General features: G+C 59.6%; 1 protein-coding gene across 1 annotated transcript in view; it reads right to left on the minus strand.

Annotated features, from left to right (window-relative positions):
* The window catches only part of HSPG2 (heparan sulfate proteoglycan 2), a 115214-nt gene that overhangs the window by 16804 nt on the left and 85587 nt on the right, over positions 1-12823 (minus strand). The window contains 26 exon segments of the mRNA XM_023758322.1: positions 46-104; positions 107-196; positions 515-656; positions 1037-1188; positions 2258-2405; positions 2603-2754; positions 3299-3437; positions 3683-3834; positions 3938-4073; positions 4675-4826; positions 4922-5060; positions 5487-5638; positions 5810-5945; positions 6657-6808; positions 6902-7037; positions 7229-7380; positions 7833-7980; positions 8066-8235; positions 8794-8944; positions 9116-9264; positions 9351-9486; positions 9764-9906; positions 9984-10136; positions 10270-10395; positions 11139-11319; positions 11418-11518. Coding sequence (XP_023614090.1) covers positions 46-104; positions 107-196; positions 515-656; positions 1037-1188; positions 2258-2405; positions 2603-2754; positions 3299-3437; positions 3683-3834; positions 3938-4073; positions 4675-4826; positions 4922-5060; positions 5487-5638; positions 5810-5945; positions 6657-6808; positions 6902-7037; positions 7229-7380; positions 7833-7980; positions 8066-8235; positions 8794-8944; positions 9116-9264; positions 9351-9486; positions 9764-9906; positions 9984-10136; positions 10270-10395; positions 11139-11319; positions 11418-11518 — 3647 coding nt within the window.

Raw genomic sequence — 12823 nt, forward strand, 5'->3', positions numbered from 1 at the left:
GTCAAACCCTGCCTGCCTGGAACCACCCCACCCTGTCCCTTATACCTGGTGCTGGGCGGGGAGGCTGCCCCCACGCTTGTACCATGTGACCTGGGCATGGGCCTGCCGGGAACCACACAGTTCAGGTCCAGGGTCTGTCCTTCAGCCACATGGGAGGAGGAGGCCTCGATGTAGATGGGCTGGGCCAGTCCTGGGGCTGTGGGCACAATGGGTGGGTGAGAAAGGCAAGTCTCCTAGGGTGAAGGCAAGGACCTAAAGTGAATGCCAACTGGTCCTCCTGGAGGCACAGTGACTGCCATGGCTGCGCGCCATTGACCTAAGAGGGGTCTCCATTCCCTGGGGGCCAAGATGCCATGGTAAGACTCAGCGTTAGACCCCGGTGGCTGGGGAGCAGCTGGAGGACCTCCAGGGAGCCCAGAGCCAGAGCCCTGCTGGGAGAGGAGGGAGGAGCAAGGCCAGAAAGGGCCCCCTACTAGCCAGTGCCCCACCACCGCCCACTGCTCCCATCACTCACCGGGAATGGGGTCCGGGCTGGAGGCCTGAATTGTGACCTGGACAGAAGTTCCCAGGATGTCTGAGCCGCTGGTCACTTGACAGGAGTACTCACCAGAGTCAGCTGGGGACACCTGGTTCAGCCTCAGCAGGGGGCCGTGGACCTGGCCGAGGTTGGGGTGAGAGTGGGGAGTGAGCTGGGGACCAGAGGCCAAGGCCTTCAGACATCCAAGTCCTCTGGAACCTGTACCCCAGGACTGCCATATGCAGTTATACAGGCTGCATCCTGCCAAAGGCAACCCCCTTTGACATCAGACATTGTAGCGTATGTTTATTATGACATTTTTTCTGGGAGGAGGAGTAAGAGCTGCCCTCTTAATTCCCGTCAAGGTGCTGGGGAGCCAGGAGTGGCACGCAGGGTTCCTGACCTCCTGACACCCAGTGATCTTGGGGCCACCTTCCCTCCGGGCTAGATTCCGGCAGGATTGCCTGAGCAGGGGATGGGGTGGGGAGTGCCACCCACCGCTTTCTCCAGCCCCCTTACCTGGTGCCCGGCGGGAAGGCTGCTCCCTCGCCTGTGCCATGTGACCTGGGCGTGGGGCTGCCCAGGCACCACACATTTCAGATCCAGGGTCTGCCCTTCAGCCACGTGGGAGGAGGAGGTTTCGATGCGAATGGGTGGGACTCTGCCTGGGGCTGGGGCACAAGTAGAGGTCAGTGAACTGGGACCGCCCTCCGCCGCCCCCCCTCCCACAGCCCCCCCCCCCCCCACCGCCGGGGTGCCCTCAGTCCCAGCCCCGGTTTCCCAGATGTTCAGACCAGAGACCATAGGGATTCCCCCTTCCCCATTCTCCTGAGGCCGGGGGCAGCTAGGCTAGTCTAGTGGGTAGAGGTGCCTCATTTTTCCAGCCCTGCCCAGACACTGGTCCACCACCTCCTGTGCTTCACTGACAGCCAGGACTCGGGGCTCAGGGCTCAGGGCAAGCACCTCCCCACAAATCACTGATGTTTCCTAAACATGAGTCATGTGTGGCTAAGAACTCAGACTCTGTGGCCAGACTGCCTGGGTTCAAAATCCAGCTCTGCCATGAGTTCTGTGGCCTTAGGAAAGGTACTTCACTTCTCTGTGCCTCAGTTTCCCCATCCGTAAAACGGAGAGAGCAAGCATCCCTACCTCCACGCATCATTGTAAGGATGAAATGAGCTAATGTGTGTAAATATAACATTACTTATGCTGTATCATGTCTATTACTCAGCAACTCATGTGCTGTTATCATGTCTGCCACGGCCATGTGTTCCCATGTGTTCCATTTTCCTTTTGATGGATTCATTTTAAAAAACCCTTTCATACTTAGCTCCGTGACAGGCAATAATTTCCATGAAATCATGACAGGTTTGATGTGCTGCTGTTTCCCCCCTAATATACCACTATTAATACAGAAGATGTCTATTATGGTGCCACCTCAAATCACCCTCACATGCCCCCTGCGTTCCCTACAGGTGCACTGCCAGTCTTTAGGGAACTCAGGTAATTGTTGCAAGAGCTCGACTGTCTCCACTTTACAGATGAGGAAAGTGAAACGCAGAGAGGAGAGGACTGTGTAACATCTCAGGGTGTGGACAGAGGAGCTGGGACCCAGGCCCACATATGCCAGGCTCCAAAGTCTCTGCTCCAAGGCCCTAGAGCTGCACCCCACTTGACCTCTGCCTGCTGGTCCCCCCGCCCCCTTTTCTAGCCTCCTGGCACCCCTGTAGGGACTCTTACCAGAGACAGGAACAGCACTGGAGCCAGAGGCCTCAACGGTGACCATGATCGAGGCCTCCAGGGAGCCAGAGCTGCTCACCACGCGGCACATGTACTCGCCGGAGTCAGCGGGGGACAACTGGTACAGCCGCAGCCGTGAGCCGTGAGCCTGAGCAGGGACAGGACAGGGAGACAGAGGAGCAGACGTGGCAATCAGAACCCTTGAAGGATGGTGCCAGGGAGGCAACTGCATCCCACAGGATCTCCCAGGCCTCCTGGCTGGGCAGAGCTTAGGGAGCAGACCCCGATCCAGGGCCTCCACACCCAGCAGCCCTCCCACCATTTCCTGCCCCCAAACTCCCGTACCTGGTGGTGAGCCGGGAGGCTGCCCCCACGCTTGTGCCACGTGACCTGGGCGTGGGCCTGTCCAGGGACCACACAGTTCAGATCCAGGGTCTGCCCTTCGGCCACGTGTGAAGATGATGACTCAATTCTGATGGGCACGGCACCCGCAGGGGCTGGGGGCACAGAAACACCAAGTCGGGGCTTTGGGCATAGTCAGAATGGGGAACAGCTGGGTTGATAGACACACCTCAGCCATAGAAGCTCCCACCCCCAAGGTAATAATGATACAGTTAACACTTACTAAGCACTTACAGTGTGCCGGGCACGGCTCTAAGCACTTTCTGGATGTTAACTCATTCAGTCCTCACAAAATTCATAAACTTTCTTCGATGACAGAAATGTCCTATTACCTGCATTGCCCAATACAGTGGCTACTAGCTATACTCATGTGGCCACCAAGCACTTGAAATGTAGGCTAGGAATTTGAAATTTTAAAGAATGTAATTGCCACATGTGGCTGGCAGCACCGTTCGAGACAGCTCTATGAGGCCGGCATGCACTGAGGAGGAAACAGGCTGGGGGAGGAGAATAACTCACGCAAGTCCCTTCGTGGTACAGGCCGGATTCACACCCAGGTGTCTTTCTGCAGGGCCCGTCCTCCCCAGGGCCCTGTAACCTGTGTCTCCTGGTCCCTCCCAGGGTCTTCATCAGACTCACCGGAGGGGTTGCCAGCACTGGGGGAGACTGAGACCATGATGGAAGCCTCCCGGGCATCGATGTTGTTGTTCGCCCGGCACACGTACTCGCCCGAGTCGGCCACGGACATCTGATACAGCCGCAGGAGGGAGCCGTGGGCCTGGAGGGTAGACGGGGAAGGAGGGAGAGAGGAAGTGGAGGGGCCAAAGGGTCACGGACTGGGCCAGGCCTCTTCCCAGGCCTCCCTCGTCAGACCTGAGGCTACCTACCCTCTGTCTACCCGGGCAGCAGGGAGGACTGCCCCAGGATTGCCAGCTAATGCTTCGGGGTCTTTGCCCCACGGCTGTCGGTGCACCCACCCCAGGAGGCGAGGTTCCACCCCCACTGCCACGTTTCACTCTGTACCTGGTGTCGGGCAGGAAGGTTGCCCCCACGCTTGTACCACGTGATAATGGCCTGGGGCTGCCCAGCGACCACGCAGTTCAGATCCAAGGTCTGCCCTTCGACCACTGAGGGGGATGAGGACTCGATCCTGATTGGTGGGGAGACACTGGGCACTGGGGACAGAGAGGGTCAGATGTAGCCAGTCAGCCAACACTGACGGCGCCAGAAACCTCCCCCTGCCCCCACTTCCTGGACCCCCTGCCTGTGTGCTCTCACCATGGGAGGAGCTGCTGCCCTGGATGGTGACAATCAGCGAGGTTTCCTGGGAGCTGGCGCCGTTACTGACGTGACACACGTACTCGCCTGAGTCGGCTGGCGTCACCTCGGGGATCCGTAGCCGGGAGCCCACGATCTGAAGGGGAGCAAGTGTCAGTGGGTGAGGGCAGCATCTCCACGTCTTGGGCACCGCTGCTGCCGGCCCTGGACTCTGGGAGCACCCCTGCCTTGCCTGGGGCCAGCCGTCAGCCAGCCTCCTTCAGAACTCCCACAGCGGCCTTCCTGAGGCTCTGGGCTGGGGAGCACAGTGCCTCTAGCCTTTGTACTGTTCCGCTGAGGCCCATCCTAGTGACTCCAGAGCGCCCTGCTGTGGCTCCTGTTACACTGCTGTCAGCTGGCACATTTGCCTCACCCTGTAGCCTGTGAGCTCCCTGAGGGCAGGCACCTGTCTCCCTCCATTTGGAGTCCTTAGTGCCAGGCGCAGGCCTTGGCCTGGAGCAAGTTCTCAGGGAAGTGGAGTGAGTGACTCATAGAATGTTCTGCTAAAACATGGGATTCAACTGAGGTCAGAGGGGCTTATCTCCATATCCTCAACACTGGTTGAAGGCCCACACAGCAAGAACAGCCGGTGTTTGTTGAATGACTAAACAAGCACAGAGGAGGTGCTGAGAGCCCCTCCTGATTCCCATCAAGGCCAGTGCGCTCAGCTTTTGCCCTCCCTGCCCGCTGGTTAGTACCTGGTGCCGTCTGGGTAGGCTGCCTCCACGCTTGTACCAGGTGATGGTGTGGGGGGCTTGGCTGGCCACCAGGCAGTTGAGGTCCAGGGTATGTCCATGGGCCAGGGAGGACGAGGAGGACTCGATGCGGACGGGATACACCACACTCTGGGCTGGGAGGGGGGGACGGGAGGCAGGGTGTGGAGCCGCTGAGGGTGGAGAGGCCCTAGCCCCGCACACCACTTTCCATGACCCCTGAGGTACTCACAGTGGGAGGGACTAAGGCGCTGCTGGATGGTGACGAGGACTGAGGCTTCCTGGGCGCCCGAGCTGCTGGCCACACGGCAGACGTACTCTCCAGAGTCCGCTGGAGTCACCTGGGGCAGCCACAGCCTGGAACCACGCACCTGAGGACAGGAGGAGGCAGGCTCAGAGCTGGGCACTGGGGCTCGCAGCCAGGCTCCTGCTCCCTCTTCTGGCCCCTCCCAGTCTGCCCCCCCCCTCACCCCCAGTTTGAGGGAAGCTCTTCCAGGGAGAACCTCCATTCATGACTGTTCAATTCCCCGTCCCAGTGTGAGGACTGGGTCCCGCAGGAAGAAGAGGGGGACCGGCATCTGCTGATGTGCCACAGGCAGGTGAAGTGGTCAGTGTGAGCCATGTGGCAGATGAGGACACTGAGGATCGGGAGGTCAAATGATTGGCCTAACGTGACACAGCAGGCCAGAGGCAGAGAGCAGCATCCGCACCTGAATATGCCTGAATTCAGAGACTATGGTCCTTACTCTGTAGTCACAAGGGTCCTTCAGGCCCCTTAGTAGCTCCCCGCCTCCTACCTGGTGCCGGGCAGGAAGGCTGCCCCCACGCTTGTGCCACGTGATCTGGGCGTGGGCCTGCCCAGTGACCAGGCAGTTCAGATCCAGGTTCTGCCCTTCTGCCACGTGTGAGGAGGAGGACTCAATCCGGATTGGGAGGGTGACTCCAAGCGCTGGGGACAGAGAGCAGAGGGTCAATCCCTGGCTGGAACGGGAGGAGGACGTGTGGGTGAGTGAAGGGAGGGGCTTTGGTCCCGTGAGATCCTGCCATTGCTGGAGTGGAAGCCTCCCCTGGCTGGGCCCCCCCATCTCTCCCCCCACCTCCCCCGCCCAGTACCACTCACCAGGCACAGAGCTCACAGACTCGATGGTGACCCGGACAGAGGATTCCAGGGGCACCGAGCCCCCCACCACACGGCATACATACTCGCCCGAGTCAACTGGGGACACCTGGTATAGTCTCAGCAGTGAGCCGTGGGTCTGGCGGAAACAGAGGTGAGGTCAGCAGGGGGCTCCGTGAGATCCCTGCACTAAAACATGCCTCTCTCTCTGACCCCTGAGGCCTGGCCATCAGCTCTATCCTGCTTAGGGGTGGGGAAGAGAGGTCTCGTCCCAGGGTGGCCAGGAGGAGCCATGGTGAACTGGACAAGCACCAATACCACATTCCATCAATTCTGGGACATACTTTCTGATGTCGCTGACATCCTGATGCGTCTTTTACAGTGAACAATCTTACAATTAAATGGCAGCTTTTTCCCCCTTAGAGATATATAAAATAATGGCGCATCTTGCAATCAATGGCATCCTAAATTCTATAAAATACATGAATAAGAACAGCTAATGGAATTACAGTAGAAACAGCTCATAGCACTCTCTGTGTGCCAGTGCTCTGAGCACTTTGCATAAACATTAATTCGCTTCATCTTAAGACAACTGTGTAAGGTAGGGGCTATTACCATTTAGTAGGGGCTGAAACTATGGCACAGGCCCAAGGTCACAAGCTAGTAAGCGGTGGAAGCAGCATTCACGCTGAGGTCCAAGAATCTGGGCTCTACCGGGCTCTATCCCTGCACTCTACACCTGCGCAATGGGGCCCACGGCTTCCCCTGTCTCAGAGGAGCCCCCGGCTCTCCCCACCCAGGGGCCTCCCTCCTGTTTCCTCATTGGCCCATCCATTCTCGAGTCCTATACCTGGTGCCGGGCAGGGAGGCTGCCCCCGCGCTTATGCCATGTGACCTGGGCATGGGCCTGCCCGGGAACCACGCAGTTCAGATCCAGGGTCTGCCCTTCAGCCACGTGGGAGGAGGAGGACTCGATACGGATAGGCTGGGTGCCAACAGGAGCTGGGGGAGAAGGTCAGTGGGTCACTCCAGTTCTCTGCAGCTGCCCGTCTATTCCCTTTTTCTATCCCAGCCCAGCCTGGTGGCCCTACTCACGGTAGGCAAAGTTGGCCCCCTGGGTGCCGGTTACTGTAACTGTGATGGAGGCCTCCATACCATTGTTGGCCCGGCAAACGTACTCGCCTGCGTCAGCTGGTGACGCCTGGAAGATGTAGAGGCGGGAGCCGCGGACCTGGGCAGCATGGGCAGGGGTGTGAGGAGGGCTTCCCAGAGCCCAGCAGATGCCCCCCTGCCCACCCTTTCCCCGTTCTTCTGAGCTGGGAACTGCCAGCCCCTCAGCTCAGAGGCCAGGATCCCTGCCCCCCAACTGTCCATGGCTCAGCCCAGCTGACCCCCTCCCGCCTTCCTGCTGCTATGATGTACCTGGTGCCGGGCGGGGAGGCTGCCGCCACGCTTGTACCACGTGACCGGGGCATGGACCTGCCCTGCCACCACACAGCTCAGGTCCAAGGTTTGCCCCTCGGCCACTGTGGAGGATGAGGACTCAATCCTGACAGGAGGGACGGGTCCTGGGGCTATGGGGAGAGGGGTGAGGGTAGTAGTAGATGCTACCAGAAAAGAGGGCAAGAGCTGTCCACCCTGGAGCCAGCTTGGCCTTGTCTTCCGAGGCCAGGCCCGTGTTTGGGGGGTTGGTGGCCTGGGCTTGATGTCCTCAGCTGAGCAACCCTGGGGGAAGGGCCGGGGCACAGGCAGAGCCTTGCAGAGTGGAGTGAGGAAGTAGGAGGGTGAAGGTGGTTGAGGCTGGGAGAGAGGATGAGGAGGCAGCAGCAGAAACATGAGGAGTGACGTGGCCAAAGAGTGATGGGAAGATGGTGGGTAACTCAGAGAAGTGGAGTCTGCTGGGCCAGGCCGCGGCCAGCTCCAACGTGAGCCTCCTGCCCCGAGTCACAACAGGAGTCCCTAGGGCTCAGCACCTGGGGAGGCTCTCGACCTCCTCCAGCTTGCCCTGTCACCGGCAGTCACTCACCAGGAAGGGAGCCAGCGCTGGAGTCCGAGGCCTTGATAGTGACCAGGACAGAGGTCTCCAAGGGCCCAGAGCCAAGGATGACTCGGCACACATACTCGCCGGAGTCTGCTGGGGACACCTGGTGCAGCCGCAGCAGCGAGCCGTGGGTCTGAATGCAAACAGGGAGGGTTGGGAGGGAGCCAGAGCGGCCCAATCCAGGCCCTCCAGCAGGCTGGCCCTGGGGGCTGCTGTACCTGGTGCCGGGCGGGGAGGCTGTCCCCACGCCTGTGCCATGTGACCTGGGCATGGGCCTGCCCGGGCACCACGCAGTTCAGATCCAGGGTCTGCCCTTCCGCCACATGGGAGGAGGAGGACTCGATGCGGATGGGCTGGGTACTGCCCCGAGCTGGGGACCCACCAGGAGCTGGGGCACAGAGAGGCTGGTCAGATGGGAGACCCGTCTGGGGCTGGGACCTGCTCCTCAGCATGGCCAGCCAGGCCCCTCTTTCCCTCCCAACCTCCAACTCAGAGTTCACGGTCCATTTGCCCACAGCCTAGGCCAAAAGATGCAGGCTATGCCACACCCCTTTCTATCGTGTTTGCCGTTTTCCTAGCATGTGGTGGTGGTATGGTCCTCATTTCAGAGGAGGAAACTGAGGCCCAAAAGGTAAAATGACCAGTTCAGAGCTGATGAGGGGCAAGGCTAGGATTTGAACCCACGTCAGCCTGATTCCCTACTCATTGTTCCACCCTGATTCTGCTGCTTACTGCGGAGCTCTGAAAACAGCAGCCTCATCACGGCCCCAGGTGAGCTGGACCAACCTGATCCCCACCTTAGTCCTCTCAGCTCCCCAAGCAGGGAGTGGAAGGTCAAAGCCTGCCTAGTGGCCCCCCTTGCCCTGAGGGGACCACAGGCACCTCCCCTGGGAACAGTGAGGAGGTCCCAGGGCTCGGCCTCTGCCCAGGCCCACTGGCTCCTCACCTGGGGTGTTGTTGGGGCCTGAATGGGTGCCGTGGAGGACAGAGATGGTGATGGAGGCCTCCTTGGAGTCTGACCCGTTCTCCACTCGGCACACGTATTCTCCAGAATCAGCTGAGGAAACCTGGGAGAGCCGAAGTCGGGAGCCGTGCACCTGGGCCGGGTGGGGACAGAGGTATGTGAGGATGGGGAGGGGGCTGTGGTCACCACTGAGCCGCCCCATGCCGGAAGCTGGAGAGGGAGGAGAGTAAGTGCCAGGGCTGTATGGAGCCTCCCTGTGCACAGGACCACCCCGGGACCTGCCTCAGGCTCAGGGAGCTCATACCTGGGTGTGGGGAGGCAGGCTGCCCCCTCGCTTGTACCATGTGACCTGGGCTTGGGGTAGCCCTGTCACCACACAGTTGAGGTCTAGTGTCTGCCCTTCAGTCACAGAAGATGATGAGGACTCAATCCTGACTGGCAGGGGGCTGGCACCTACAGGTGGAGGCAGAGGAGTGAGTTGGCCTCAGGAGAGCCCTGGCTGGCGCTCCCCACACCTCAAGCCCCCACAGGCCCTGCACCTGGAAGGACGACCACTTGGATCCGGGCCTGCGCGGTGCCGGCGGGGCTGGTGGCCACGCAGAGGTAGAAGCCGGCATCCGCGGTCGTGATGGCTGGGATGAGCAGGGTGGCGATGTCTGTGTGCTCGGACCGGGCCTGCCACACAGGAGAAGGGTCAGTTGCCTGAGTGGCTGTGGCAGCCTGGCAAGGGCTAGTCAGCGAGGGTAGGCAGAGGGGGGAAAGGTAGAGGCAAGCACAGAGCCAATATTAGGGCCCAGCTGGGCACCAAAGAGGCACGGAGCCAGGCCACCCTCTTGGAAGTGACCAGAGCCAGAAGAGGCAGAGATGGGGTAGGAAGTACAGGTGGGAGGGGCAGATGGCAAATGCTGGGACTCTCTTGAGCCTATGGGCCTGGCCGGATGGATCTCCTCACCTGTGTGGGGAGGCTGCCCCCTTCCTTCCGCCAGGTGATGGTGGCACCGGGCACACCAGCAGCCCTGCAGTACAGCCTGACCGTGCGGCCTTCGTGCACTTGGGTCCTCTCTGGACTGACCTGGACCCTGGGCCCATTGCCCCCTGCAGACAGAGCCCCGTGAGAACACCTCTCTGGGCTGCCCATGTGCTCCCAGCCCACCCTCAGCCTGTCCCCTCACCATGCACATGGAGCATGGCCCTGGCCACATGCTGCCCGGCGCTACTGCGGGCATAGCACAGGTACTGCGCTTGGTCCGAGGGCTCCACAGCTGGCAGGCGCAGGATACCGCCATGGACTTGTGCCTTCTGAGGTAGCTGGCCACCAGGACCCCCTGATGTGGAGAAGCGGGTCAGCACCTGCTGGGCGGGCATTGCTGCCCCCCTCCCCGCAGCCTAGAGTGCTGCCCCAGGCCTCCCACATCCAGGAGAGCCAGGCCCTGAATGTCATTCCTGTCACGGCCTCACCTGTCCACTCAAGGGTGGGCGTGGGGTGCCCTGTGGCGCTGCAGCGGAACTCGGCCAGCTGCCCGGGCTGCACTGTGAGCTGTGGTGGGTGGATAGACACCACGGGGGCAGATGGGGCGCCCGAGGCTGACGGGAGAAAGAACATGTGGTTGGGGGAAGTGTCTTCTGAGCTTCCAGGCTGCTCTCTTTGCTTCTACTCCAGCCCCTCAGGGCCATTTGTCCACAGAGCAGGCAGAAGGAGCTTTTGAAATGTCAATGGGGTCTGTTACTTGTGAATTTAAGGCCTATCTGTGGCTCCCTATTGCTCTTAGAATAAAATCCGAACTCCCTGCTATGATCCGCCAAGTACTACACGCACTCACCTCTGCCTACATCTTCAAGTTGATCATCCCCCGCCCCTCCACAGCTCCAGCCACATTGGCCATGCTGTTCCTCATACATCAACACGCTCCTGCTCCGGGACCATTGCACGGGCTGCTTCCTCTGCCAAGAACACTCTCTGCCGGCTCTTTAAGTGGCTGAACACTTTCCCTTCCTTCAGGCCTCAGCTCAGATGTCACCTCCCCAGAGGGATCCTCCCTCACCACCCATGAAGAGTGGCTCACCCTTCCCCCACATCATCGCTCACTTTCCTATCACCATTTATCACTAACCCGGCGTGCATCACCCTGTGCAATTATCCTGCATGTTCGTTTGTTCCATGTTTATCTCCGCCCTCCTAGAACATGTAGTGCAAGAGAGCAGAGCTAGAGTCTATGCCAGGACCTGGTGTACCATGGATGCTCAGAAACTGTCAACCGAACACTAGTCCTGGTGGGCATTGGGGAAGGCCGGGGGTGGTGGGCCACGCATGGGCATGAGCAGCATACCTTGCACATGCAGTGTGGCTGTGCCCTGGTCCATGGCGAACATGTTGGAGCCAGTGCATACGTAGGTGCCCGCGTCACTTGGCTGGACATTGCGAATGGTCAAGATGCCATTGAAATCCATGGCTCGGTCTGGCAGTTTCCCATTGTGCAGGCGGGTCCACACCAGGGTGTAAGCCGGAGACTGCAGGTGGGGCAAGGGGATGGGGTGGGGGTTAGGGGTGGCGCTCGGAGACCCCAGCAGATAGAGGCTCCCCGGTGACCGCTCCATGCCTCGCCCACCTTGCTCTTGGCTGTGCAGATGAAGGTGACATCAGCTCCGGGGCGCACACTCTGGCTCCGCTGCTCCTCCACTGTCACCGTGATGGGCTTACTCGGAGCCTCTGCAGGGACGGGAGGCCCCGTGAGTGGTGTGCGGCCAGGCCCCTGTCCTGTGGCCAGTTTCTCTCTCTCTATCATCTTGTCTGGGTGTCACTTGCTTCCCAGTCTAGCGCAGATTCCATTCCCTGGCACTTCCCACCCTCATCCATCCGAACCCCATTATCGTCTTTTTTTCTGCTGGCACCGAGCAGCCAGCGGGCTGTGACGGGAGAATGTCACACCAGGAGCCCGCTTGGCTCCAGTTCACGACCGCAGACCACAAATGAGCTCTGAACACTTCACACTTCACTCCAACTGGCCTTTTGGGTCTGGTTCAAGTTCCCATCCTCCCCAAATCTTTCCCACTTCCTCCCATCCTCTCCACCCTCCAGAACCTCCCTTCCTCTTTTGTAGCTAATGGGTTCAATTCACACTGAGTGAGAAAACAAATTGCTAGACGGGAATTTTCCCTGTCTTTCCAAATCTACCCACCTCCCTCCTTCCTGGTCCCTGAGGAACAAGCTCTCCCTCCACACCCCCCGCTTCCTGGGCGCTGGAGCCCCTCCCAGGGACTTCCTCCCTCTGCTGTGCCCGCTCTGCCACCTCACTCTCTCCTCGCCCTCCCCACTGGATCATTCCTCTCCACAGACAAGTGTGTTCTAGCATATCCCATTTCTGAAAAGGCCCCCTTGACTCCATACTCACCACAGCTACCACCCCATTTCTTGGTCTCCCTGTAGAGCCAAGACTCGAAGGAATTATCTATACTCGTTACCTTCCCATCCATTCTCTGCCTCACTTGAATCTAGTTCTACCCCTTCGCTCCACTGAAAACAGCTCTTGTCAAAGCATGCTCATCAGGGGTTATTTCTCTGCCACATCTCCCTTCCTCAGGGCATATGGTGAGGCCGAGCACCCCCTCCTGGAAGCCTTCTCCCCTCTGGGCTTCCAACACGCACCTCCCCGTCTCCCCCTAGCTCACTGGCCTCACCTGCTCAAGTCTCTTGCTGTAAAAGAGACTCCAACTTGCCATGCTGAAGTTGGAGCTCCTTGTGGCTCTGTCCTCAAGCCACACTCTCCCTGGTAATTTCACCCTGTCCCATAGCTTTAAACACCACCCCTAGCCCTAGCCAGTTGGGCTCAGTGGATAGAGCACTGGTCTGAAGGGTCCCAGGTTTGATTCTGGTCAAGGGCATGTACCTCGTTTGCAGGCTTGATCCCCAGCCCCGACAAGGTGCGTGCAGGAGGCAACCAATTGATGTGTCTCTCCCACATCAATGTTTCTCTCTCTGTGTTTCTCCCTCTCCCTTCCACTCTAAGAATCAATG

The sequence above is a fragment of the Myotis lucifugus genome, unplaced genomic scaffold, assembly GCF_000147115.1.
Source record: "Myotis lucifugus unplaced genomic scaffold, Myoluc2.0 scaffold_128, whole genome shotgun sequence".
NCBI lineage: Eukaryota > Metazoa > Chordata > Mammalia > Chiroptera > Vespertilionidae > Myotis > Myotis lucifugus.